This window comes from Anastrepha ludens, chromosome 4 (genome assembly GCF_028408465.1).
Source record: "Anastrepha ludens isolate Willacy chromosome 4, idAnaLude1.1, whole genome shotgun sequence".
NCBI classification, from domain to species: domain Eukaryota; kingdom Metazoa; phylum Arthropoda; class Insecta; order Diptera; family Tephritidae; genus Anastrepha; species Anastrepha ludens.
Window position 1 is genome coordinate 129,422,728 of NC_071500.1, and position 26,128 is coordinate 129,448,855.

Here is a 26,128-nt window from a genome sequence, read left to right on the forward strand (position 1 = left end):
TCCTCGGATAAAGATTTCAATTCCGAGATACGGCAACTGGTAACCCTACACAACCGGAACAAATGGGAAGAGCATTTGAAGTCCTGCAACTTCACCTCTGGTGTGAGCAAGCTCTGGTCCACCGTAAGGTCCCTGTCGAACCCGACGAAGCACAATGAAAAAGTGGATATCACCTTCAACGGTCGTGCTGCGTCGGATCCGAAGAGATGCGCGAGCTACTTTAGCCGGCAATTTATTCTGCATCCTCTGGCCGACAGATCCAAACGTAGTGCCACCAGACGGCTGCACAAACTGACGTACAACAGTGCGCCACTTGCTTTCTCCAGCGACGAGGTTCAGGGGGCCATAAAACTCATGAAACCATCCAAAGCCATTGGCCCTGTCGGACTAAACAGGCTGATGTTGAACAAGCTGGGTTCATTGGGAGTAGAATATCTCACCAAGTTCTTCAACCTGTCTATGGTCACTCTCATCATTCCTGATAAGTGGAAATTGGGGAGAGTGGTCCCACTACTGAAGCCTAGGGAACCCGCCCTCGCTCGATAACTCTCCTTTGCCCCGTAGTGAAAACTCTTGAGACCCTTCTACTCCCACTCTTTACGAAACATCTGACCCCAGTCTCACACCAGCATGGTTTCCGAAGAGTGCGTAGCTTCACCACGGCACTCACCGTCATTAACACCCATGCCTCAACCAAAACCGCCCCTGCGAGAGGACTGTCCTAGTAGCGTTGGATCTAAAAAAGGCTTTCGACACAGCCACGCTACGCTACTAGATGACATTTTACAGTCGACACTCCCGCCAGGGCTGAAGAGGTGGACCGCGAACTACCTGAGTGGTGGTCATTCGTCGGTGCTATATCCCCGAGACCAAATATCAAAACAGAGGAAAATGAAGCAAGGAGTTTCGCAGGGTGGTGTCTTCTACGCCGGCGACTGCACGATAATGGCGTTGGGCAATGACATTGATGACCTGTGCTCTAAGGTAAACGACTACCTCGCCAGCCTTTCTTGCTTCTTCACTGTGAGGAATTTACAACTCTCCCCCACTAGATCCACGGCGACCCTTTTCACCACCTGGACAAAGGAGGTCAAGCTACAACTCAAGGTGAAAGTCGATGATACACAAATTCCGACGGTTAACCACCCTAAAATATTGGGAGTTATCTTTCACATCTTGCTCTCCTTCTCAGCGCATAAAACCGCTATTGGAACTAAAGTACAGAATCGCAAAAAGGTTCTCAAGTCGCTCGCCGGCAGCACTTGGAACAAAGACAAGGAAATGTTGTTGTCGACTTTTAAAGCAATAGGCTGACCAGTTCTAAACTATGCTGCGCCTGTCTGGTCGCTGGGAACCAGTGATTCGCAGTGGACAAAGCTTCAGACCTGCCAAAACACTGCATTAAGGACCGTGACAGGATGTCTTCTGATGTCACCTATACAGCACCTTCACGGCCCTTATGCTGCCTGTTAAGGAGCATAACAAATTGCTCAGTAAACAGTTTCTGCTAAGGAGTTACCGCAGGCCTCACCCTGCAGACACCTGCTCGAACCTGAGCCATCTCCCAGGCACATCAGGAGGCATTTCCTCAACTACGCGGACGGGATCCTAGACAAAACAAACAGACACTTACTGGATCGGACAGTGTACAGACAGGCCATAAACGACATTCAACGGGAGACTCTCACCACCTTCTTAAGCTCCCCACCCCGAATGCCGTTATCGGAGTCCAACGACCACCAATCGCAGACGAAGAGCTCCAACTTCCCCGAGAGTTCCGCGTAACCTTGGCCCAATTACGTTCTGGATATTGTAGCAGGTTAAACTCCTATTTATCCAGAATCGACCCCGACATACTGAACATATGTCCGGCATGTGAAGGCACCCCACACGACACTAACCACCTTTTTACATGCCCCATTAAACCCACTCATCTAACACCCTCACCCTCTGGACCCAACCCGTCGAAACAGCTAGTTTCCTGGGCCTACTCTTAGATGAGCTACACAAAGACGACCGGCGATCACCCTACACTGACAGGGCAAAGGTACTGCTACAAGAACAACAACAACAACTAATATGCGGCTCGAAGAACCAATAATGTTGCGTTGAGAATCATGTATGCGGCTACAAATCTGTTGCGGGAAAGGTCCTGTATCCTTAATGTTCCGGGAAGAGTCCTGTATCCAATCCAATAATGAAGTCTGCTGCTTCAGTTTCGAAATTACAATTTTTCTCTCATTTTATTTTCCAAAACATTCCCGTTATATACACACTAGCTGACCCGGCAGACTTCGTACTGCCTCAATCGATAAATAAAATACCTACAATTTTGTATAAAATAATTTTAAAACAAACAAAATGAGTCCGTATTTAATAAATAAAGCATATTTTGAATTAAGCATGAAGTTTTATTATTATTTTCGACACATCATGTTGCTTAATTATAAAAAAAATTTTCCGGAGATACTGGCTATTTATAAGGTATAAATTTGATACTGAGAGATACACACTGCTATGATACAGTTTTTTAATCAATTTAAAGCTTTCTCGCAAGCTATCTTTTTTGTTTTGTTTTGTGGTGCGTAAATAAACAAAGAAGACGGTTTTCTGACACGCGAAGTATAATTGTCCATGCGCGAAAAAGGGAAACTCCAAGTTGATTCCGCAAACTTCTAACGAATGTCTTTACGATTAATTTATGGTCATCGCAAAAGCCAGATGTACTGCAAATTGTAAGCGTTTAAAATCGAATGGTAAGTCCGTTAGAATCATCGGTATCCGCGGGATCAATTGCAATGAATTTAAAAATTCCGTGGGATAGTTGACTACGTCATCCTGGTTCACAACGGTGTCGACTGATTTGAAGGAAACCAACTGTCCTTGAAGAAGTCACACGACAGCTAGTCATCCTATCTGAAACCTCGCTTGGTATCAAACGGCTCGGAGAGGTCCTTCATACTTCTGACGGCGCTGCTGGTGTTGAGCAACGTCATCTTGCATAGCCGTATTAGTTTTGCGGGGATACCAAATTCAGACATCGCGGCATACAGGTAACTCCTTTTCGCACTGTCGAATGCAGCTTTGAAGTCGACGAAAAGATGGTGTATGTCGATTCTCCTTTCATGTGTATTTTCCAAGATTTGGCGCATTGTGAATATTTGGTCGATGGTAGACTTTCCAGGTCTGAAGCCACACTGATAAGGTCCAATCAGTTGGTTGACGGTGGGCTTCAGCGTTTCGCAGAATACGCTCGCTAGAACCTTATAGGCGATATTTAGAAGAATAATCCCACGGTAATTGGCACAGATTGTAGGATCGCCCTTCTTATGGATTGGGCAGAGCACACTTAAATTCCAATCGGCAGGTATACTTTCATCCGACCATATTTTGCATAAAAGCTGATGCATGCACCTTACCAGCTCCTCACCGCCATGTTTGAATAGTTCAGCCGGCAGTCCGTGGGCGCCCGTGGCTTTGTTGTTCTATAGACGAGTTATTGCTATTCTCACCTCGTCATGATCGGGTAGCGGAACGACAATTCCGTCGTCAACGATTGGGGTATCGGGATCTTCACATTCTCTGTGACATGCGCAGCTGTCACTATTTAATAGGTTCGAGAAGTGTTCCCTCCATAATTTAAGAATGCTCTGGATATCAGTCACCAGATCGCTGTCTTTGTTCTTACAGGAAAACGCCCCGATCTTGAAACCTACTGTAAGCCGCCGAACTTTCTGGTAGAATTTTCGGGCGTTGTTCCTGTTGGCCAGCATCTCAAGCTCCTCGCACTCACGTATTTCGGTCTCTCGTTTCTTCTGTCGGATAATACGTCTCTTTCTTTCTTAGCTCTCTGTAACGATCCCAGATGGTTCGCGTTGCGCCCAATCGCAGTGTGGCTCTATAGGCGGGATCTTTTCTTTCGGTAGCAGCATTACATTCCTCGTCGTACCAATTGTTTTTTCGGGCTCGCCGGAATCCGATTTCTTCTTCGGCGGCGGTACGTAGAGAACGAGAAATGTTGCTCCATTACTCGTGCGTGCCGGTTTCTTGGGCAGTAGTCTCTGAGAGCAGGAGTGAGAGTCGAGTGGCGAGTCTTCTGGCTATTTGTTGTGATTGCAGCTTTTCGATGTCTAACATTCTTTGTGTAGTTAGATGTACGCTTTTCGCTGCACAGAGGCATGTGCGCAGTTTGGCAGCAACAAGGTAATGATCCGAATCGATGTTTGGTTCTCAGATCGTACGTACATCTAATACCCCAGAAGCGTGCTTCCATCTATCACAACATGATCGATGTGGTTTCGTGTTTTTCGAACAGCCAGGTTGCTTGGTGAATCTTCTTATGCTGGAATCTGGTGCTGCAGACTACCATGATTCGGGCCCCGGCGAAGTCGATCAGCCTCTGTCCGTTACCGTATGTTTCGTTGTGCAGGCTGAATTTTCCGACCGTGGGACCAAAAATTCCCTCCTTGCCCACCCTGGCGTTGAAGTCGCCAAGCACGATTTTTATGCCATGGCGGGGGCAGCGCTCATAGGAACGTTCCAAGCGTTCATAGAAGGAATCTTTGGTCGCATCGTCCTTCTCTTCCGTGGCGGGTTCCAAACCCAGCGCACAACCAGCTATCCTGGAATGTTTCGCCTTCTCACTTTAGCTCACTCCCGAACGGGTGTTCGGGAGCTACCCAGAGGATACTTGGGCTAGTCCCGGGAGTTGTGAGCTGCTAGAACCATATGCAGAAGAATCGTCCTGGCCACTCCCAAGTGAATGGTGATCAGTAACTTTCTCCACTTGCGTGGACTTTACATATGGAACCATGTTGGAGAGGATCATAAGAGCCGCAGAACTTAATCGCTCAGGCACAATTTTTTATAAGAGCGTACAATTGTTGGCGTAAGCCGATGATATCAACATCATCGGTCTTAACAACCACGCTGTTAGTTCTGCCTTCTCCAAACTGGATAAAGAGGCAAAGCGAAAGGGTCTGGTGGTGAACGAGGACAAAACGAAGTACCTTCTGTCTTCAAACACACAGTCGGCGCACTCGCGTATCGGCACCCACGTCACTGTTGCCAGTTATAATTTTGAGGTTGTAAAGGCCTTCGTATACTGTCCTGGAAGAAAATTCTGAATGGTCGCATTGCGATGCCCGCCAGCTTTATTTTTCGCTGCCAATATTGCTCGTTCACCCAGCCAACTATCATTATTGAACTTTTGCGCTAGGTATTTTTGTTGTCAGGAAGATCTTTCAACGTTCTGTCCAGTGCCTTCAGTGACCTCTTACGGGCCATTGTGCATTCATCCCAAACAATCAATTTGCATACCTGTAGGATCTTGGCCATTGCGCTATTTTTGGCGATGTTGCAAATTGGTGTTTCGGTGATTTGCATGTTCAATGGTAATATCAAGGCAGAATATGCAGTTCGCCCCGCCTTCTAGCAGAGTCGCAGCTATTGCAGATGAAGTCAACGCTAGAGCAATATCATTTCGCGATCTGATCCTCGCCAAACGCAATGAAATTAAAAACGTTTTTCCCAATTCCTCTGCGAGCATCGAGGAAATAAATTCCACCAGATCCACTGTTCACAGCTTTTATCAATTTTTCGTTGTTGATTTAATTGTGGAACATTTGGTGCTGTCATTTCCAAACACGACAACCCTTTATTTACCATCAATAAACACATATCTTCTATCATGATCAATGTCGGATTGTAAATTTCTGCAGTCATTTGTAGTGTAGGATTCAAAGTTTGACGGCGCATACGATGCAAAAACTTAATCAGATATGTCATCTCTATACTTAACCCAAAAATCTTTTGGATTCGAGGGAAAACATGTCGATATGATAATCGCAAACTATGTACGAATTTGATGCGGCGATGAAGACATTACGGAATCCTTGAGCGTATCATCCCAGTGCGAATCGTTCTGAAGTAAATGCAATAGTTGACATGCCTCACGGTAAGTCCAAGAGTTGCTGGTTTGTCCCCGCACTGGGATAGGAGCAGGAGGGTTGTGGGTCAGTGGGGGAGTTGTGGTGCGCATGAAGGCTCCTTACCGTTGAGGTATTATTGATGGCGGCAGTTTGAAATGCCGGCACTGAGGACGGTAGCGCCGTTGATTCAGGGGCCGCCTGAAAGCGGGAGCAACACGTGGCCACATACCTTGTGGACCACTCCCTATGAGTCTTAAGGCCTAAACAGGTCTTAAGATGGCACCACCCATTGCACTTATTGCACCTAGCCGAGGTGGAGTTCGGGTGGAGCCGTTTGTGGCAGATGCAGCAATGAAATACCTCTGATCCAGGGTCGGGTTGGACGCCAGCCCTGAAGAGAAGTATTTGGAGAAAACGTGCTGCAAGGGATTGCTCCTGTGACGAGAGATTGGGAGTGGGATACGGTACACAAGACAGGGCTAGTTAACTGGGGCGGCAGCCTTTGGACGGGAAAAACCCGAGTTATTCCGGTATATTAGAGGGTTTAGGGCATATCGCGTCCGCGTGGTGCAGCCTGGGTAAAGTCAAATGATCTGCGCCCTTCGGCTTCTCTTTAAATCTTAAACTCTGAAATCGAGAGCGATCGACAGAACTTCCAAAGCTAACGAAGCCACAGCACTCGAATATTGTGGGTATCCTTAGCGGACATTGTCCATTAGGTATCCATGCGGCTAGGCTTGGTATTGCTTCAAGTCCTTTCAGCAGCCTTGCTCTCGCTGAGCTCAGCGGTTAAAGCTGAATTAGATACCACAAACCCGGTGAATTTCATCAATAGCTTGAAGCGGTTAGCATAATTGTAATTAGCCGCCATTTGATCGTCACCCTCCTCTAATCTAAAGCCCTCTCTTCCTTGACCGGAAAGTTATCGGAATGACCCGGATGCATGGGACAACAATACCAAATATATTTTCATTTTCTTCCGAACTAAGTACGTTCGAGAAATTTTTTCATGTGGAACAAAATGGACGTCAGCGAAAAAATTAAAAAAAAATAGCGCTTTTGGTAGCCACTTAGAACTTGCACTTTAAAAATAATAATAGGCTATAAAATTGTATACCAAAAACTATTCTAAAAACCCTGATTAAAAGTTTAAAATTTTGGTGAAAATTTTGCGAATTTTCATAATTTTTTCACAAGTTTGAAAAACCGAGTATATGTTTGTTTTTATATAATGAAAAAAAAAAAATAAATAAATAAACAAAAGTAAAATAGTCAAAACTACAAAACAACTACTTTATCGTCTATGCAAAATGTGATGATCTGGTACTAGAGCTGGTATCGAAAAACTGTTTATATTTTTAAAATCAGCCCAACCAATTACAATGTGTTTAAAAAAGAAATGCACTTGAAACAGAAACAAGTAACTTTTTTCTCTACGCTTTCAGTGATTTATTAAAAGCATCCTTTGGTTTTGCTAAAATTTACTTCATGTTGAATTAAATAATGGGGTAATTGCACGAAGGAAGTTGACTTCGAACTCTTCCTCTGAAAATCTTTCCACTGATGATCTGAAAGAATATAAATCAATAAATACAGTATGAATTGTTGGTATAAATTTTGATTTCCTTTAAATAGGAGCAAAATTACAAGTTCTAGGTAAAATATTTGATTTTCAAAGAAGTCATAATATTTCAAAAAATATCAATGCCTAAACAGTATATTTTGGTTTCACATATTACTTTGCAAAGGATTGTGAAAAAAATTAGTACTAATGGCTTACTAACATACGATTTTGTAATTTTATGGCGTATTTTAAGATGTCTAGCAATAGTCACGTAGCGGTGAGATAACCACATACCTACATATGTATAGCTATTATCGCTTGCCAGTGGTTCTTCAACACCATCCTCATACACATAGACTCCTTAGTATTGTTGGCGTTTTTAAATTTGTGAAATAATTTCTGTTACATTTTATTTCTTCGTTCCCACGACAGTCGGTTCTATGTAACCGGAACGACCCGGATTTATATCCGGCCAAGGACTGTCACTTCAGCAGCATTCCCCGTATATGTATGGGGAATCTATGGGGAATGCTGCTACAACAACAACAACAACAACAACATAGACTTCTTTGACTAAAATTTGACTTTCATTAACAGCATTATATTTGGCTTATACAATTTATAATTATAACTATTAATCATAATTAAAACAGTATTTACATATTTTAATCTAATTGCATTCTATAACAATAGTTTTTCTACTCGCATTATCCAATTTCGTACTTTCCTATAAACTTTTATAAAATCCTAAGCTATATAAATTTTTGACTGGAAAAGCTTCTACGGGTTCTTTCTAATAGCGGTCGCCCCAGAGGGTGTATTTCTGCCATGAAAACCCCCCTTATAAAAACCTTTCGCTGTCAGCTAAAACTGCAGGTCCCTCTATTTGTGGAAGAACGTCAAGATGTACGCCACAAATAGGAGGAGGAGCGCGGCTAAATACTCAAAAAAGGGTGTACGCGCCAAATGTAACTATTTATTTATCTTTGACTTCTTTTCATATTTATTCACAGTATTTATAGGGAATTATAGAAAAAGCTAACGGTGGCCGCCGTAGCCGAATGGGTTGGTGCGTGACTTCTGCTTCTTCTTCTTAATTGGAGCGATAACTGCTTCCGCGATTTTCGCCGAGTTTAACAAAGCGCGCCAGTCGTTTCTTTCTCGTGCTAACCGGCGCCAATTGGACACACCAAGTGAAGTCAAGTCCTTCTCCACCTGATCTTTCCAACGCAGAGGAGGCCTTCCTCTTCCTCTGCTACCACCAGCTGGTACCGCATCGAATACTTTCAAAGCCGGAGCGTTTGTATCCATTCGGACGACATGACCCAGCCAACGTAGCCGTTGGATCTTTCTTCGCTGCGTTATTTCTATGTCGTCGTAAAGCTCATACAGCTCATCGTTCCATCGTCTGCGATAATCGCCGTTGCTAACGTGTAAAGGTCCAAAAATCTTACTCAGAATCTTTCTCTCAAACACTCCAAGCGACGCTTCATCGGATGTTGTCATCGTCCAAACTTCTGCGCCATACGTTAGAACGGGCATGATGGGAGTCTTATAGAGTGTTAGTTTTGTTCGTCGAGAGGGGACTTTACTGCTCAGTTGCCTACTTTGTCCGAAGTAGCACTTGTGGGCAAGAGGCTGACATTGTTATCGGTGTTAATGTTGGTTCCTAAATAAACGAAGTCTTTTACTAACCTTGAAATTATAACTGTCTATAGTGACGTGGGTGCCGATACGCGAGTGCGCCGACTGTGTGTTTGAAGACAGGAGGTACTTCTTTTTGTCCTCGTTCACCACCAAACCCATTCGCTTTGCCTCTTTAACCAGTTTGGAGAAGGCAAAACTATCAACGTTGTTGTTAAGACCGATGATGTCAATATCATCGGCATACGCCAACAATTGTACGCTCTTATAAAATATTGAGCCTGAGCGATTAAGTTCTGCGGCTCTTACGATGCTCTCCAACATCAGGTTAAAGAAGTCACACCACAACGAGAGGTCCTTCCCAATTCTGACGGCGCTGCTGGTTTTGAGCAATGTCATCTTGCATAGCCGTATTAGTTTCGTGAGGATACCAAATTCAGACATCGCGGCATACAAGTAACTCCTTTCCGTACTGTCGAATGCAGCTTTGAAATCGACGAAAAGATGGTATTGGTCTAAAGCCTGACTTTGCAGGTCTTAAGCCACACTGATAAGGTCCAATCAGTTGGTTGACGGTGGGCTTCTTTCACACAATACGCTCGCTAGAACCTTATGGACGATATTTAGAAGACTAATCCCGCTGTAATTGGCACAGATTGCAGGATCGCCCTTCTTATGGATTGGGCAGAGCACACTAAAATTCCAATCGGCAGGTATACTTTCATCCGACCATATTTTGCATAGAAGCTGATGCATGCACCTTACCAGCTCCTCGCCGCCATGTTTGAATAGCTCAGCCGGCAGTCCACCGGCGCACGCGGCTTTGTTGTTCTTTAGCCGTGTTATTGCTATTCTCACCTCGTCATGGTCGGTTAGCGGAACGACAATTCCGTCGTCAACGATTGGGTTATCGGGATCTTCGTCGTACCAACTGTTTTCTCGGGCTCGCCGGTATCCGATTTCTTCTTCGGCGGCGGTACGTAGAGAACGAGAAATGTTTCTCCATTGCTCGTGCATGCCGGTTTCTTGGGCAGTACTCTCTGAGAGCAGGAGTGAGAGTCGAGTGGCGAATCTTCTGGCTGTCTGTTGTGGGTGCAGCTTTGTGTTTGGACGTTGTGAGCTGCTTGAACCATATGCAGAAGAATCGTCCTAGCCACTCCCAAGTGAATGGCGATCAGTAATTTTCCACACTTGCGTGGACTTCTACACATGGAATCAAGGTGCGTGACTACCATTCGGAATTCACAGAGAGAACGTAGGTTCGAATCTCGTAAAACACCAAAATTAAGAAAAACATTTTTCTAATAGCGGTCGCCCCTCGGCAGGCAAATGCAAACCTCCGAGTGTATTTCTGCCATGAAAAAACTCCTCATAAAAATATCTGCCGTTCGGAGTCGGCTTAAAACTATAGGTCCCTCTATTTGTAGAACAACATCAAGACGCCCCCCACAAATAGGAGGAGGAGCTCGGCCAAACACCAAAGGGTGTACGCGGCAATTATCATATGATATATATTAAAAAAGCTTCAAATTCTTTGGAAAAAAAACAAGTTAAGTAACAAAAACATATAAAACACTCTTTCGACACCGTTAATAAACTGTTTTTACATTTTGCTTTTTTAAATTTCTTTAGAATGTGGATTTACCGTTATCTCTGTCTTGGATTTACTGTTACTTCTGTTTTCCAATGATCACTTTGATGCTTTCGTTTTATCATTCAGTGAAAAATTCTTGCTTTATTAGGACTTTAAATTTCAGCACTGTGTCTTTAAAATTGCTGGAAAAAGATTATCCTTTGATACACAATTATTATATTATAACTACCACTTGGGTAAAAGTTTCAGGAATTGTCTGAAATGTTTTCGGTAATTCGTCAGACACATTATAATGTTATAAATTGAGTGGAAAAAAGGGTAGATAGTAAAAGCGTGCAAGTGGGTCTAAAACTAAAATTACTGGACGTGCAGAAGAATGCGCGATGATCCGAAAATTGGATCAAAGCCCGAGAATTTCCTTGAGAACACTTGCAATGAAGCTTAACGAGGAGTGTGGTATTGTTCTCTATCATGAAGCAGTGCATCAAACCATACTGCACCACAAATATTCATCGAGATCAGCATGCAAGAAACCATTGCTGTCTGCAAAAAATGTAGAAAAACGCTTTTGCTTTGAAGCACACTTTTGCAGCAGAAGATTTTTGGGACAACGTTACGTTTTGCGACGAGACAAAGGTAAAAAAGAATAAACCAGATTTTAAATGTTACCAATATAACAATCCAAAGCATAAGGAGCATAATGTGCAGATATGGCTTCTCTACAATTGCGGTAAAGTTATAAATACACCAATCCAGAGTCGCGACATAAATGTGATTGAACATTTGTGGGCCGTTTTTAAGAAAAGAGTCGCTAAAAGGCATTCAAAGAATGCAGCAGCATTAAAAACTGCATACCAAATAGTAAATTAATCAAAAAATTACGTATTCACATTATATATTTAATAAAACAGCCTGTATTAAAATTTATAAAAAACTGTTTATTGACAGTATCAAAATAGCTTGTTATTTGTTTTTGTTACTTTAGTTGTTGTTTTTTCCAGAGAATTTGAAGTTATTTTTATTAATTCCCTTTAAAAGCTGTGAATAAATATGAATCAGTACAAAGAAGTCAAAGATAGATAAAGAGTGCTATTTCTTTCTATTGAAATCGAAAAACTTAATTTATTTTCAATGTCAAGGCTCATTCTTGACATACATGACATATGTATATCTAATCCAATTAGCACGTTCTTTCAAGTGGATGATGGCCAAGCACAGAAAACCAAACTTACAATTATGAATAACCGCGGCAAAATATTCAACTCTCTACTAAACAACGGGTATTTCTTTCTGTATGAAACTAATCTATTTTCAGTTACTTTATTCTAAGTAATTACACTCACCTTGCAGCACTGCGAATTGTATTATTTAATTCCTCCGAATTACATATAATACTCAATAAACAATTGGCGTATTCGACAGCATTTGTTGCTAAATATCCATTTTGACTTCCTTCTGACGTCTCGATTATATCTAATAACGGACCTCCTGATCGGTGTGCAATCATTATCATGCCTGCTGCCATACACTCGACAATGCCGATTCCAAAGTGCTCATTCCACATTGTATGAATTCCAATTCCTGCTTTTTGATACAATTGAAGGAGTTCTTGGAAATGAACATTTACTTTAAATTCCACTGAATTTTCCAAAGAGAGATGCTTTGTCAAGTCTTGCATATTCTTTAAGCGTTCGTAATCGCAGTCGTTTCGACATGAGCCGATAATGAACAGTTGCACCTTATTCCATAATTCTTCATTGCGTGATAGAAGAGTTCTTAGTTCATACATGGCCTGCAATTGTAATGGGTGATCCTTCTCTGGTCGGAATTGGCCAACGGATAGAATTATGATTTTATCTGTAGTCTCATTACGTTTTAACGCTTTAATATGTTTTACTTCACATGGTGGATATACTCGATGAGTTTTAAAAGGCACCCCCCATAAATCGCGAATATGATTCTCAGTCCATGTGGAGTTAACCATTATAGTATCGGAACATTGGCCAACCCAACTGTACATCTTTACAAGAAAAATAAAAAATGTTTTGCAATTTTTTTAAATATATTTCATGTAGGTGAAAGGCTGAATTGAAAAAGCAGAAATAACATTTGCCTTAATTGACGATTTCTTGCATTTTACTGTTTGAATTACACAGAGAATAAGAAAAATTCATTATGAGCTCCGAGATATTGTCACAGATTCTTTCCAAAGTGTATAAACATTTGGTGAGATTTCTGCCATCTTTTCAATGAAACTACATAAATTTATTCTGCTCTGCCCTAAGGCTGTCAAATTTTCGTATTCTTTTCTCAGCATTTTCACAGGGCTGAGAAAGCTGTTACATTCTAACCTGTGAAAACTGCCGCATTTTTTACCCTCCACAAAAAGTGAGGGTGAGTGTTGTTCGGCTGATTTTAGTTTACTGCACACACAAGTTCGCCAAAATAGTTGTGCGAAAAATTTAATTGTTAATTTAAAGGAAGTAAATCAATTCAATTTTATTATACATATTCTTTGACAAAATTTACAATGCATACGGCGAGAACAAATTCGCAGAAAAAAGTTCTCACAAATTATGCCCAGTTTGGTGGCAAATTTCGTTTGTTAACAATGGATTGGAGAGCTAAGGAAAATCGCATTGCAGTCATTGCATTACAAAAGTCTGGCAAAAGTGCTAGTGAGATTTACGAATTGCTAAAAAAAACTTAATATTTCGAGAATGATTATTTGCCACACGATCAATAGTTTTTCCCAAACGTCTGAAGTGACAGACAGAAAAAAAGTGGTCATCCTCGCGTGGTTTGAACCACTGCAGCCATAAAAGCTGTTCTAGAAATAATTCGCGAAAATCTCCTTAGAAAGCAGAAAACTATGTCCAGGGAAATAAATATATCGACCAGATCCATGCTAAGACTAATTAGATATAATCTCCACATGAAAGCCTTCCGTCGCTCAACTGGTCGTCTTTTGACAAAGCACTTGAAGAAAATTAGACTCGACAGATGCAAGCAGCTTCTTCGGTAGCACATGGTCAACGGCCATGGAAATATTCTTTTCAATTTTCACTGTTGATGAAGTTTTTAATAAACAAAACGACAAAATCTATGCTAAAAAGGGGTTTCAAGGGTTCAGCGTGGCCACATCCAACCTCCATAATGGTTTGGAGGAGAGTGTCTTGTAAAGACGTTACATCTCTTCATTTCTGCGAAAAAGGGGTTAAGACCGGTGCAAAGTGCACTAAGGGATGTCTCAGAAGGCGTGGTGAAGCATTTAAGCAGTACTCCCTTCAATGGAGAGTGCTGGATCTTCCAGACAGATTTCGCTCCAGCCATAAGGCAAAAACCACACAGCAGTGACTAAAAAACAATATTCCTGGGTTCATAGTCGCAGAAGATTGGCTGTCTAGAAGTCAAGATCTGAACCCATTGGACTCCAGGTTGTGGTCAAAATTGGAGAACATGGCCTGTCGGAGACCTCACAGACTTTTGGAGAGTCTCAAACAACCTCTTGTTCGAACAGCGACGTTAATATCCATGGAAACCGTGAGTACCGCAATAGCTGAATGTCCTAATCGTTTGAAGGCGTGTGTAAAATGAAATAAAAGTTAATTGAAAAAAGTATTATAATTTCATATCTATAACGGACTTAAATTGTACCAGAATAAGTATATCACACAATATATTGCCAATATTACCAAAAAATATTAGGATAAATTGTCGGCCTCGAGCTACACAATTGTCGAGAGCGTATATCTACGTACCTCTAAATACGGATACTACCCTATCAATTTCAGACTTCCTGCATAAACTGCATTTGTACTTACTCTGAGATAAACTAATTTTTAAGATATACCGCTATGGTTAGAAAAATAGCGGACTTAGAAGATTAACTGATATTCGTACATATTTGTATGCCAATGTTATTTAGTATCGGACAATAAGTCCTTTTAAGTTTTTAATGTTTCTTTTTGTGGTATTTTATTCGAAATGCTTATTATTGCGTTGGACAACGAAATAGCGCAGCTACATTTCAATTATTACTTAAGATAATTAATTAATAATTACGGATAATTTTTTTAGAATGGATTGGGACCAATAGTGAGAATAAAAAAATCACTTGGAGCCCCATATTCCTTCGAGTCCATGCCACTAAACTGGTTATTTATGCATGATAACTACTCCAAGCATACAGCAATAGTGGTTGAAAATTGGCTTTCCAAAGAAAAAATTGCAGTTCTGGAGTGTATAACACAAAGCCCCGGTCCTTAACCTATTGAAAATCTGTAGAACGATATTGAGGTTAAAGTTGGGTAAAAAGAATTAAATGTGCCAATGAACTATGGCAAGGAACTTTATGGAACTTTATTTCTTTGGTGAGATACCAAAATTTAATAGAAAGTTTACCTCGCAGATGTGAAGTAGTTTTAAAAAGTAATACATGCTCAACCAGAAACTAATCAGGTAAGTAATTAAATAAACAATTTAAAAATTTTAAATAATATTTTTTTTACAGATCAGTAAAAGTTGGCTATTTCAATGTCCAGTTCAAAATGTGATAAATTCCGATTTTTCAAACTCTTTATGCTTGTTTGTATTGAATTGTTATTTACTACGCATTATTATTATTATTTTTTTGTTTGTTTGATAATCTCAAATAAAAGAACAAAAATAATTGTTCCACTAAGTCATCCAGTAAAAATAATCATCATTATATGATATTGTGGGGAAGTTCGCTATTTTTCTGTGCATAACGGTAAATTTATATGCAAACCTTCGCAAAAATCCGGTAGTAAATAAGCTTCATCCAGGTGATGAACGGATTTCTAACCACATACGTCTGGTTGTTGTGGCAATATTCACGCTGTTGAACACGTCGTAGCATATCCATGCTTATTGTAGGATAGTGTACATAACATCCCACTTTACAATCGCCAACATAACGAAACAATGGCAAAGTGAAAGCATATCCTGTTGTGTCTAAATAAATATCAGGCGGGAATCTGCAAAGTGCTTCCATTCCCAAAATAAGTGATCCAAGGCTTTGTCCCAACAATGTAAAATACGGATACAGCTTAGCTTCCACTAACGCTCGACGCTTTAAATAGACAAAACTCGTGTTTTGTTTGTCTACATTTATATTAAAAGTACGTTGCGCCTTTTCTAAAATGCTGTTCGGTGAACTATCGATATCTCCAGTGTATATAACAATTTTAATATTGTCATATTTAGCCTAAAATTATATAAATAAAAATCGAATTACATTTACGAATATAAATTAAACATACAGAAAGGTAAAATCATATATATATATATAATTGGCGCGTACACTCTTTTTGGGTGTTTGGCCGAGCTCCTCCTCTTATTGTGGGGTGCGTCTTGATGTTGTTCCACAAATGGAGGGACCTACAGTTTCAAGGCGACTCCGAACGGCAGATATTTTTATGAGGAGCTTTTTCATGGCAGAAATACACTCGGAGGTTTGCCATTCCCTGCCGAGGGGCGACCGCTATTAGAAAAATGTTTTTCTTAATTTTGGTGTTTCACCGAGATTCGAACCAACGTTTTCTCTGGGAATTCCGAATGGTAGTCACGCACCAACCCATTCGGCTACAGCGGCCGCCCGTAGTGTAATGTAAAATCATATATAGGTTAAAAATAGTTAGGGTTTTCTCAAAATTTTATTATGAACGGATTCTTAAATGAATAACTCCACTTGTCGGAGATTCATTGCTTTATGTTATTTGTTGCTGAATTCTGCTCAATTCAACTATACTCAAAAAACAGGTACACACATTTTGTATTTCTTTTAGCTGCATGAAAACTTTAGATATCGATAACTAGTTTGACCGCTGAGAATAACAAACTATGTTAACATTTCTGTTCAGTAAAGAACATCAGGAATCGTAAGGAAGGAGCTGCCGTTACCATGCGGCGCTGCCGGGCTATGCTGACTAAATTTTTGCTTCCCAAAATCACATCGACAATATTTGGTTCAAACAAGACGGTGTAAAAATTGAAGTGAACGAATGGACTATTAACCGTAGCCGCGGTTTAGATATACCATATTCAAAAATAAATACCATAAAATTATCCACCAAATTATAATACAAAAAATTAATTCCAACAATATGTCGGTTTGTATTTTCAGTTTAAGTTCTCAGGATCTTAAAAACACCAGATCATAATAATAATAATCTTAAAAATGTAAAACTAATCTAAAAACAAAACAACGCACACAGTACGAAAATCGACATAATTTTTTAACACGCAAGTAAAATATGTAAACCTATCAAACACTTACACCTGATAAATGTATTAATATTATTTTTTGTGTCGCGTAGAATTTTAAACGCAGAATTTTTAAAATGTGTAGAATTCGCAAGTTAGAAGGCGGAATTTTTGACTGTGTAGAATTTGGATGTTAAAACGCGTGGAAATGGGCCGTTAGAACATAGGATGTATTGTTGAGCATACTCATAATTGTCAGATATGTAACTATAAGTAGATTTTACATTATTTTTGTATAGGATTTTAAAAGAGACAATGTTGAAAAAGTTGTCGATAGTTCTTCGGAAAGAGAAGATGGAGAATCTAGTGAAGTTAATAACAATAACAAATACGCAATAAAGCCAACAATTTAAATTTTTTGTCTTTTAGATTTTATGGACTAATTTTCAATGATAACGTCGTTTTTGTTTTTGCAAAGCGTGTAGATGTTTTTTTATATAGTTTTCAAGATATTGCCAAATAACGGTTTTGAATTAAAGGAAAAAGGTAGATCATACAATTTTCTAATATCTGGAGAATCTGTTAACCAATCAGCAAGTTATATATAATTTTTCATATAATTCTTTGGTAAAAACAAAAATCATTAATTACACTGTGATAATTTCTTTTTCAAATTTTGTTAAAGCCATGGGAAAGGTTTCACCTACATGGCCAGTTTTTTAAGTTTTCTACACGCCTTTATACAAATTTTGTTTTTTAATTTTGCCTCTCAATTTTTCATAGTTTTTGGATCACATGTCTAATCCAAAACTGAATATTTTCAATCTTATACCGATAAAACTTGTAATTATAGTGTTTTAAAAATGTGCAATTAGTTTAAGTTCATTTTCACAAATTTATGAACAAATCTAGCTGCCGCCGTAGCCGAATGGGTTGGTGCGTGACTACCATTCGGAATTCACAGAGAGAACGCAGGTTCGAATCTCGGTGAAACACCAAAATTAAGAAAAACATTTTTCTAATAGCGGTCGCCCCTCGGCAGGCAATGGCAAACTTCCGAGTGCATTTCTGCCATGAAAAAGCTCCTCATAAAAATATCTGCCGTTCAAAGTCGGCTTCAAACTGTAGGTCCCTCCATTTGTGGAACAACATCAAGACGCACACCACAAATAGGAGGAGGAGCTCGGCCAAACACCCAAAAAGAGTGTATGCGCCAATTATATATATATATATATATATATATGAAAAAATCTCACGATTCCTTCGGGGAATCGATTTAGTATACTTTTCGATAGTATGCTAATTTCACTGATGGTAGAACGAAGCGAATAAAGATTTCTTTCATATTTATAATTGTAATGATCCACAATTCATTATCATTAAATCCAACTCTTTATCAAAATGCAGCGTCTTTGCTAAAAAGATGGCTGTTGATGATATTAGCACCGAATCCTTCTCAGTAAGCGTCTTACGCGATGGTAGCCTGCTGATTCTAACAAAATCTTTTAAAGTTGCTGACAAATTTATTAAATGCAAAAACTTTGACGGCCTATATCCCGTCTCCGTTATCCTTCGCGACTCCCTTACCAATTGTAAAGGTACAATTTTCAACAAGAATTTGGTCAGTATAAGTTCGTGCGTTTTTTAAAGGTGGTTTTAAAACTAATAAAAGATATGTTTAAAGTATTTATTAATCAATAATATATTTTTCTTCATTATTTACAATGTTTTCCCAACGTTTAGGCAAATTTTTAATTCCCTGCTCAAAAAATGTTTTGTCCTTTCATTTTCAAGCCGTTGCAGCAGCTGAGAACACACATTCACTCTCTGCTGAAGGTTGGTGACGAAAAGTCTATGCGGAACCCATTTTCCAACCTTTGAAACCTTTCCCAACTGAACCAGGTGCCTGTGATCCATTCCATGCGATGAATTTAGCCTATGAGCTATCATATCGACTGTCAAATTTGGCTCAGCTTCCACGAGTTCGAGCAAGGCGTCGGAGTTAAAGACTTCAGGACGACCAGCACGTGGGGCATCCTCCACAACGCAGTTACTCTTAACAATGAAAACCGCACATTCCGGAGGCTAATAGTTTTTAAGTAATTTATTGTTAAAGTTGTATAATTTAGCGAAACGCTGGTGTTACCTGATACCTGAAATAAGAACAAAATCCGCATGCAGAGAAGTTCAGGGGAAGGTTGTTTGTAAATCTTCAGTAGTTTTTACTATAGTTTAGAATTGAGAAACATTTTCGAATAAATATATAAAATTGAAATTTATAGGAACTTCGACTACAAGGGTTTTTGCAAATTTGCACAATTTTTGCATCGAATTTTTTAAGGATGGGCGGTCTTTGGCCCTCACCCTCATCAGTCCAACTCCGGCCACGCCATCCACAGTATTTTTTGCGTAGAACTCCTTTCCGCGTGGGCGCGCTTCAAAAAACTAACCCTCATCAGTCCAAATCTGGACACGCGTCCACATTATTTTGTATAGAACTCGGCCACGCTTAAAAAAAAATTACCCTCATCAGTCCAACTCCGGTTACGCAATTACAGAATTTTTGCGTAGAACTCTTTCCGCGTTAAACCCAAAATTAAAACGGCATATGCGTGTGTGTAGTAAGGAGGCACAATAACCATATCCCCATCATCAACACTGAACTGAAATACTTCATTTTTTTTCATATTTTTATTGAAGTGAAACTTCTTTAGGCGCGTCGGGGGCCCCAAGGCAGATTGAAAATAGGCGAGTGAAACGGTAAGTTCGGAGCGTTACCGAAATCAATCAAATGGGCGGGGCCAAGGAGCAGCTGCTCCTTCCCACTCTCGCCTATTCGCTCTCTCGCATCGCAAGCGCTGAACGATGTGAGGGAGCCACCGAGACACGCCTGAAATGAACTGAAATGTATATAGCACACAAGTAAGCATTGAAGTAGACTGGCGACATGCAGGCAACCGACAATCGACAACCGACAACGGGTATTATAGATAGCCATAGCCCGTGCAAATGAGTGCTGTGTGTGAGTATCAGATAAAGCGCCGATTGAATGTGTGTAAGCGGGAAAGCAATAAGAAACTGCTGTGAAGTAAATAGATGGTAGGTATGGAGGAGACGAAGCGATACAATGAGTGCGTTTGCCAAACGAGTAACGATAGTTGAAGTAGAAGGTTGTAAAATGACATTTCAACCGTTTCGGTGATCAAAGCAAATTGTAGGCAAAAAATACGCGCCAAAAGTAGGCAAAAAATACCATTGGAAGTGCAAAGAAATGTCAGCGTCAAGTGCAACACTGCACCCAAGTGTCAAATTTGAAGCTAATAAGGACAAAAATAAATAGTACAAATTTATGTGGAGTGATATAGAAAAAAAAATATGAAAACCTGAATTTAACACGAGAGAGGGGGGAGAGATCTAAACCGGGGCTCCCATGCATGGAACAACCAACTTAGAAGTTTCACTTCTACCGTGCGTGAGTCTGACAGACCCTAGTTTTTTTTTTCCTTTGCAGGCATCCGGCAACACTACACTGTTGTCAGTTCCAATGAATTCTTATTCGCGTTTAAGATTGGAAAGGGATGATATGGGTAAATGCATTTGCATTGAAATATTTTGAACAAAAGTATAAAAATAAGTAAAAAAACGCATGTGAGTGTATACTTAATGAAGTGTAGAAAAATACATACATATATGGGCTTATTCGAGCTTCAATCACAACCGCAGTGTTGCATGATTTGTGAAGTATTACGTTCGATGTAAAATTCTGGCAACATTATCAAAAGCATCACGTTCGAAGTGTCAAAAATTCGGCAAATGTTGCGCGCGAATACAAATAAATCGGCATCAAAAATTCTTTGTTTGCCGAACATCAAAAATGTATCAGTTGAGCAATTGCAACAGTGTTGCAAATTGTCATCAGTGCAGTAGTATTGCCGCTTTTATTATGTGCCTCGAACAAGCCCTATATTATAATGTGCAAACTATAGTGAGGTTCACGAGGGCACTTTGAAGGCAAATAATTGCCAAACTATTATTTCCGGAATAATTGGGGGGAAATATTCCATATAATCCCCGTGTATTATAAAAAAAGGGTTATAAGGGGGGTATTCTACTTTCTAAAAGTGTAAACCTCACCTAGCGCGGGGTTATAGTTTTTAAGTTGTTTGATTTCAAAATTTGTAAAATTTACCAAGAATTCTCCTATTTTGGTTATTTCAACAAGCAGTAGTGCTGCCAGACATCTTATAAATAAACAATTTTAGAAGATAATAAATAAAATAAATAATTGGCGCGTACACTTCTGTTAGGTGTTTGGCGAAGCTCCTCCTCCTATTTGTGGTGTGCGTCTTGATGTTGTTCCACAAATGGAGGGACCTACAGTTTCAAGCCGACTCCGAACGGTAGATATTTTTATGAGGAGCTTTTTCATGGCAGAAATACACTCGGAGGTTTGCCATTGCCTGCCGAGAGGGGACCGCTATTAGAAAAATGTTTTTATTAATTTTGCTTTCACCGAGATTCGAACCAACGACCTCTCTGTGAATTCCGAATGGTGATTACCAACGCACCAACCCATTCGGCTACGGCGGCCGCCAAAATTTTTCAGTTTATTTTTATATTATATATACATATATATATTAATGCTTGATTTTTAGTAAAGTATGTTTGATTGTATGCATTTTGAGTTTACGGGTTTGTATTTGGTGGGTTTTTAGATTTGTATTCAAACAAAAAAAAAAAGTTATTATTAATATTTCATACATATGTTTTATTTGAAAAATATTAAATATTAATATTTGATATATATATATATGTATATATACTTATACATAAATTTTATTTGATATATATATATATATAAATTTATAAATATATTTTATTTAAAACAAGTACAGATGGAACGGGGGCATTTTTCAAAAGAAAATTTTAATTTTATTTGTTTGATAGATATTTTGTATGGATATAGAGAAGGAGGTAAATGGAATCGCAATGGAATTGATGAAGATACATTTACACAAAGGTAAAAAATTACGAAACATTTATCAAATTCATGAAAGATATGTTCAATTTCGATTGTGAATAAGACGTTAATAAGTCAACAACTTAAGAGGCACCATCATCGATTTGACTTTTTCAAGACAAATTACACTCGAATCATCGTAGTATTCTCAACAGAGAAATGGTTCATGCGCACACAGGAAGAAGGCATATGCAAATACAAATACAGTCTAATCTTGGTAATTCGGACAGCGCGGTAATCCGGACACCAAAACGTTTTCTATAGAAGTCTCTGTAATCCGGACACCACGTATTCATGTACCTCTAAAATTCGGACACTTCTTTATTATCCAGTGAATATGCTGAAATAAAAAGGAATTCCGTTATTTTTTATTTTATTTTATAATCCTCCCCTGCTAACTACTTTGCGTGAATAGTGCGTTTAAGTGCTCGTCAGCCTCCTAATTCATATTCATAAGCTTATTTGCGTAACGTGTAGTTCAGTAGCTAATTTCAAACATTAACTCCATAATTTCTTTAACTGTGGACTGTATAAATTTAACTATGGCACCAGCAGCTAAGAAAAAACATACGTTTTTAACAAAGAAGTTCTTAAGAAACTAAGTGAAGGACAGACAATTCGACAGTTAGCTGCGCAATACAATGTAGGTAAATCTACAATTTCGGACATAAAATCAAGTGGATTAAAGATTGATAGGTAAAAAACGAAAACATTTTGTAAGAAGAGTTTACACTCCTTTGATTATATTTTGCAGTTACATTGCTAGAACAGAATGTGGCCTTGGAAAGCGTTAAACTATGCGACCTGCGGAGTTTGAAAAGATGGAAGACCACTTGTATAAATGGTTTGTAAACGCAAGACGAAACAATGCACCGATTTCCTCGGAAATCACCAAAGAAAAGCCAAACAATTCTGTTCCCAAATTTACGGACAAAGTGTGGAATTTGTGGCTAGTAATGGTTGGTTTAGTAATTTTCGTTCCCGATATGGAATTAAATTCTTAAAAATATCTGGCGAAAAACTTTCCAATGATTCTACTGCTGTGCAACCCTTTATTGAAAAATTGCGAAAGAAAATTGCAGAAATGGGCATTACGTATGATCAGGTTTATAATGCAGATGAGACTGCTTTGTTTTGGAGAAAACTTCCAGAAAAAACCCTTGCATTGCATAATGAAAAATCCGCACCGGGCGCAAAATTGGAAAAGAAAGAGTAACACTTCTAGTTTGTTGTAATGCAACCAGAGAACATAAACTTCCATTGTTCATGATAGGGAAAGCCAAAAACCCCAGAGCGTTTAAAAATGTAAACCTTCCGCTTGGGTACTCCCATACCAAAAATGCTTGGATGACAGAGCAAATCTTTAAAAATTCGTTTGAAAACTCATTCGTTAAAGAAGTAAAGCGTTACTTAAAGGAAAAGAATTTACCAGCCAAAGCCATTTTACTGCTAGACAATGCAACTTGCCATCCCCAATCACTGTCGGATGTCGATAAGGACATATATGTTATGTTTTTGCCACCAAACTGCACGGCTCTTATACAGCCAATGGACCAAAATGCTATCCGAATTTTAAAGACAAACTATCGGAAGAGTTTTTTGTCTCTACTTTTGTCCAGCCCAACGAGCAATCTCCCGGAATCTTTAAAACACTTTACATTAAAAGATGTGGCTTTTTTATCGTCTAATGCTTGGAAAAATGTGGATGAACGCGTGCTCAGAAAATGTTTTAACAAAATTCTTTATGACGAAGAATGGGACTCAGATGATGGTTTGCCTCTTGCGATGCTACGGCCCAGCAGCTCAACTAAAATAATTGATCTTCTTGTTGAAATATCCCCTGATGCATATGTATAATGATAACGAGATTACTGAGTGGTTGAATGACGACACTGATTTCGATATCAACGAGATTGAGGAAGAAGATAACGAGAACAGCAGTCTTGACGAAAATGAAAGTCAAGATCCTAAAATTTCGCACTCTGAAGCTATTGTCGCATTTGATAGTTGTATTAAATATGCAGAGGAACAGAAATTTTCATCCGGAGACATTTTAAAACTTGTGAGTCTCAGAGATATTGCCTTCAGAAAGAGAAATGAAACAAAATTGCGGCAAACGAATATATTGAATTATTTTACGGCCGAATAAAAACTAATATGTGTACATATTACTCATTGAATATTAATCAATTTAAGAGTAAATAAAAGTTTATTTCATTTAATTACTGATCTACTGATTTCTATTAAATTTTTTACCCACTCGATAATCCGGAAAATTCGATATTTCGGACAACCTCTGGTATTTAATTGTCCGAATTATCGAGATTATACTGTATGTGAATTTATATACATTTGCGCATATACATACATATATATGCTCACTGAAGTAGGAGAGAGCCAGATGTCGAACGTTGCCGAACGCGGAGGCCGATTGTGCCTCTTTGTCGTTCATCCACGCTCTCGCTTGCTGTTCAAGCAAGGCAACGCCGCATGAGCAAGATAACGCAGCATTTTTTGGTGCGTGCAGCCGGCTACATCGAATTATAAGACGTTATCACGTCAAAATGCAATTTAATTTTTAATTTATGGTATATATTAATAAAAAGTGTTAGAAACGTGTATGTATGTTACACAGTTTTAATAATTATTAAAATAAATGTGATAAGTGCACTTATTGTATCAAAATTTGGTGAAGTTAAAAAACAAATTTTATTAAGAAATATCAAAACTATTATTAACTGAATAGTGTTGGTGCTAGTTTCAGCGAAATAAGCACTAAATCAACATCTCCTGTGAATTTCAATGGAAAATTCGTAATATTTCTCTCAAAACAAGTGACGGGGCATCGTAAGGAGTCCTAGCCCAAAATTAAGTAAATGTTCATTTTCAGAAAAGAATAAGCCCCTACCTGCAGAGCTCGTACTGCGCACCACAACACCCTCTCACCACCTCCACCAGCATTACAATATGGATGAAAAATTCCTATGTTGACTGTGCCATCAAAAGATCCTTTAAGTTTTCTTTTACATCCTTGCAGCCAATTACGAAGACTGAACAGAGATACGGAAAAAAATACCAAAGTCGACAAGACTATTGCGAATCTTCAAATAATAGGAGTATGTTGATAAGTATCCTTCAACTGTACATTTGCTACCTACCTACATTATTGAAAACATCGTAGAAAAATGTTTAGCTAAACATCACCCACGTCATCTGTTAAAAACAAATGTTAATACGTTTTGCAGACAAGTTCTCAAAATGAACTACATTACCACTTATCGAAAGCAACCTCGATATTTTGGCTATCGATTTTTAGTTAGGCTCATCACACACGGGTCGTATCGTCCTTGGTTACAATCCGTAAGAAAACGAGATTTTACCCGTAAAAAAATTTTCTCTCTAAATCTGAGATTATAAAATAATACTAGATTATTACCATACTTGGTTACATACAACCCTGTGTTTTCTGCGTAATAGATCCTTCTTTTTACGAATGTTAAGATAAATGTCAAAGTAATAACTAAATAAATTGGACGCCGGCAAAGAAAAGAGGTTTGTAGACATAGTTCTAATAAAATTTTGTTAAATAATAGTCATTATGCATTCCTATTAGAGAAGAAACGTGTGCCCATAGACGGTTTGTCCTCTTATTGCGTATAATAAAATGTAATATCGAATTTCGCATGCGTATTGCTGCCATACTTTTTTGAAACCCCAGTAAACGTCGTTCACGGATTTCGGATTAATGACGAGTAGCAATTGTGCAATTAAATTAGCTATTCCTTCTCCTTGTCTTTTCTTTATGTCGTTAATAATAATTAAACAATCCAAAAACTCCAAAATATTCCACTATAACAATTTCTATGAAGAAAAGCCTTTGAAAGCAGTACTGGCAGTTGATCTAAAAATTTGTAAAATCGACCAACAATTCTCCTATCTTGTGCTGCCAGACATCTCATATATAAACTCTTTAGAAAATAATAAATGAATAAACATACGAAATTTAATGGTTGTTTTTTTTTATTTTTATTTTTTTTTTGTCGGGACAACTAGCAAGTGCAGCACTCAGACATTAATTGAGTCCATTGTACTACACTTGGATTCTCTTTTAATTTTCTTTAAATCTACCCGATCTCCGAAGAAATCTG

General features: G+C 39.0%; 1 protein-coding gene across 1 annotated transcript; it reads right to left on the bottom strand.

Annotated features, from left to right (window-relative positions):
* Positions 1–7,257: 7,257 nt before the first annotated feature.
* On the bottom strand, positions 7,258–25,252 carry LOC128861193 (GDP-Man:Man(3)GlcNAc(2)-PP-Dol alpha-1,2-mannosyltransferase). Its single transcript, XM_054099145.1, has 5 exons — positions 25,143–25,252; positions 24,889–25,081; positions 15,504–15,962; positions 12,076–12,752; positions 7,258–7,498 (listed from the first exon to the last, which is right to left on the bottom strand). The coding sequence occupies exons 1-5, from the start codon at positions 25,154–25,156 to the stop codon at positions 7,417–7,419; spliced, it is 1,425 nt and encodes a 474-aa protein (XP_053955120.1). The 5' UTR covers positions 25,157–25,252; the 3' UTR covers positions 7,258–7,416.
* Between the last annotated feature and the right edge of the window lie 876 nt (positions 25,253–26,128).

Excerpts from the sequence above, each read along its gene's own strand:
- LOC128861193 (XM_054099145.1), bottom strand. Across the intron at positions 12,753-15,503 it reads ACTACCGGATTTTTGCGAAG|ATGTACAGTTGGGTTGGCCA; the intron begins GTTTGCATATAA and ends TTTCTTGTAAAG. Across the intron at positions 7,499-12,075 it reads ACAATTCGCAGTGCTGCAAG|ATCATCAGTGGAAAGATTTT; the intron begins GTGAGTGTAATT and ends ATATTCTTTCAG.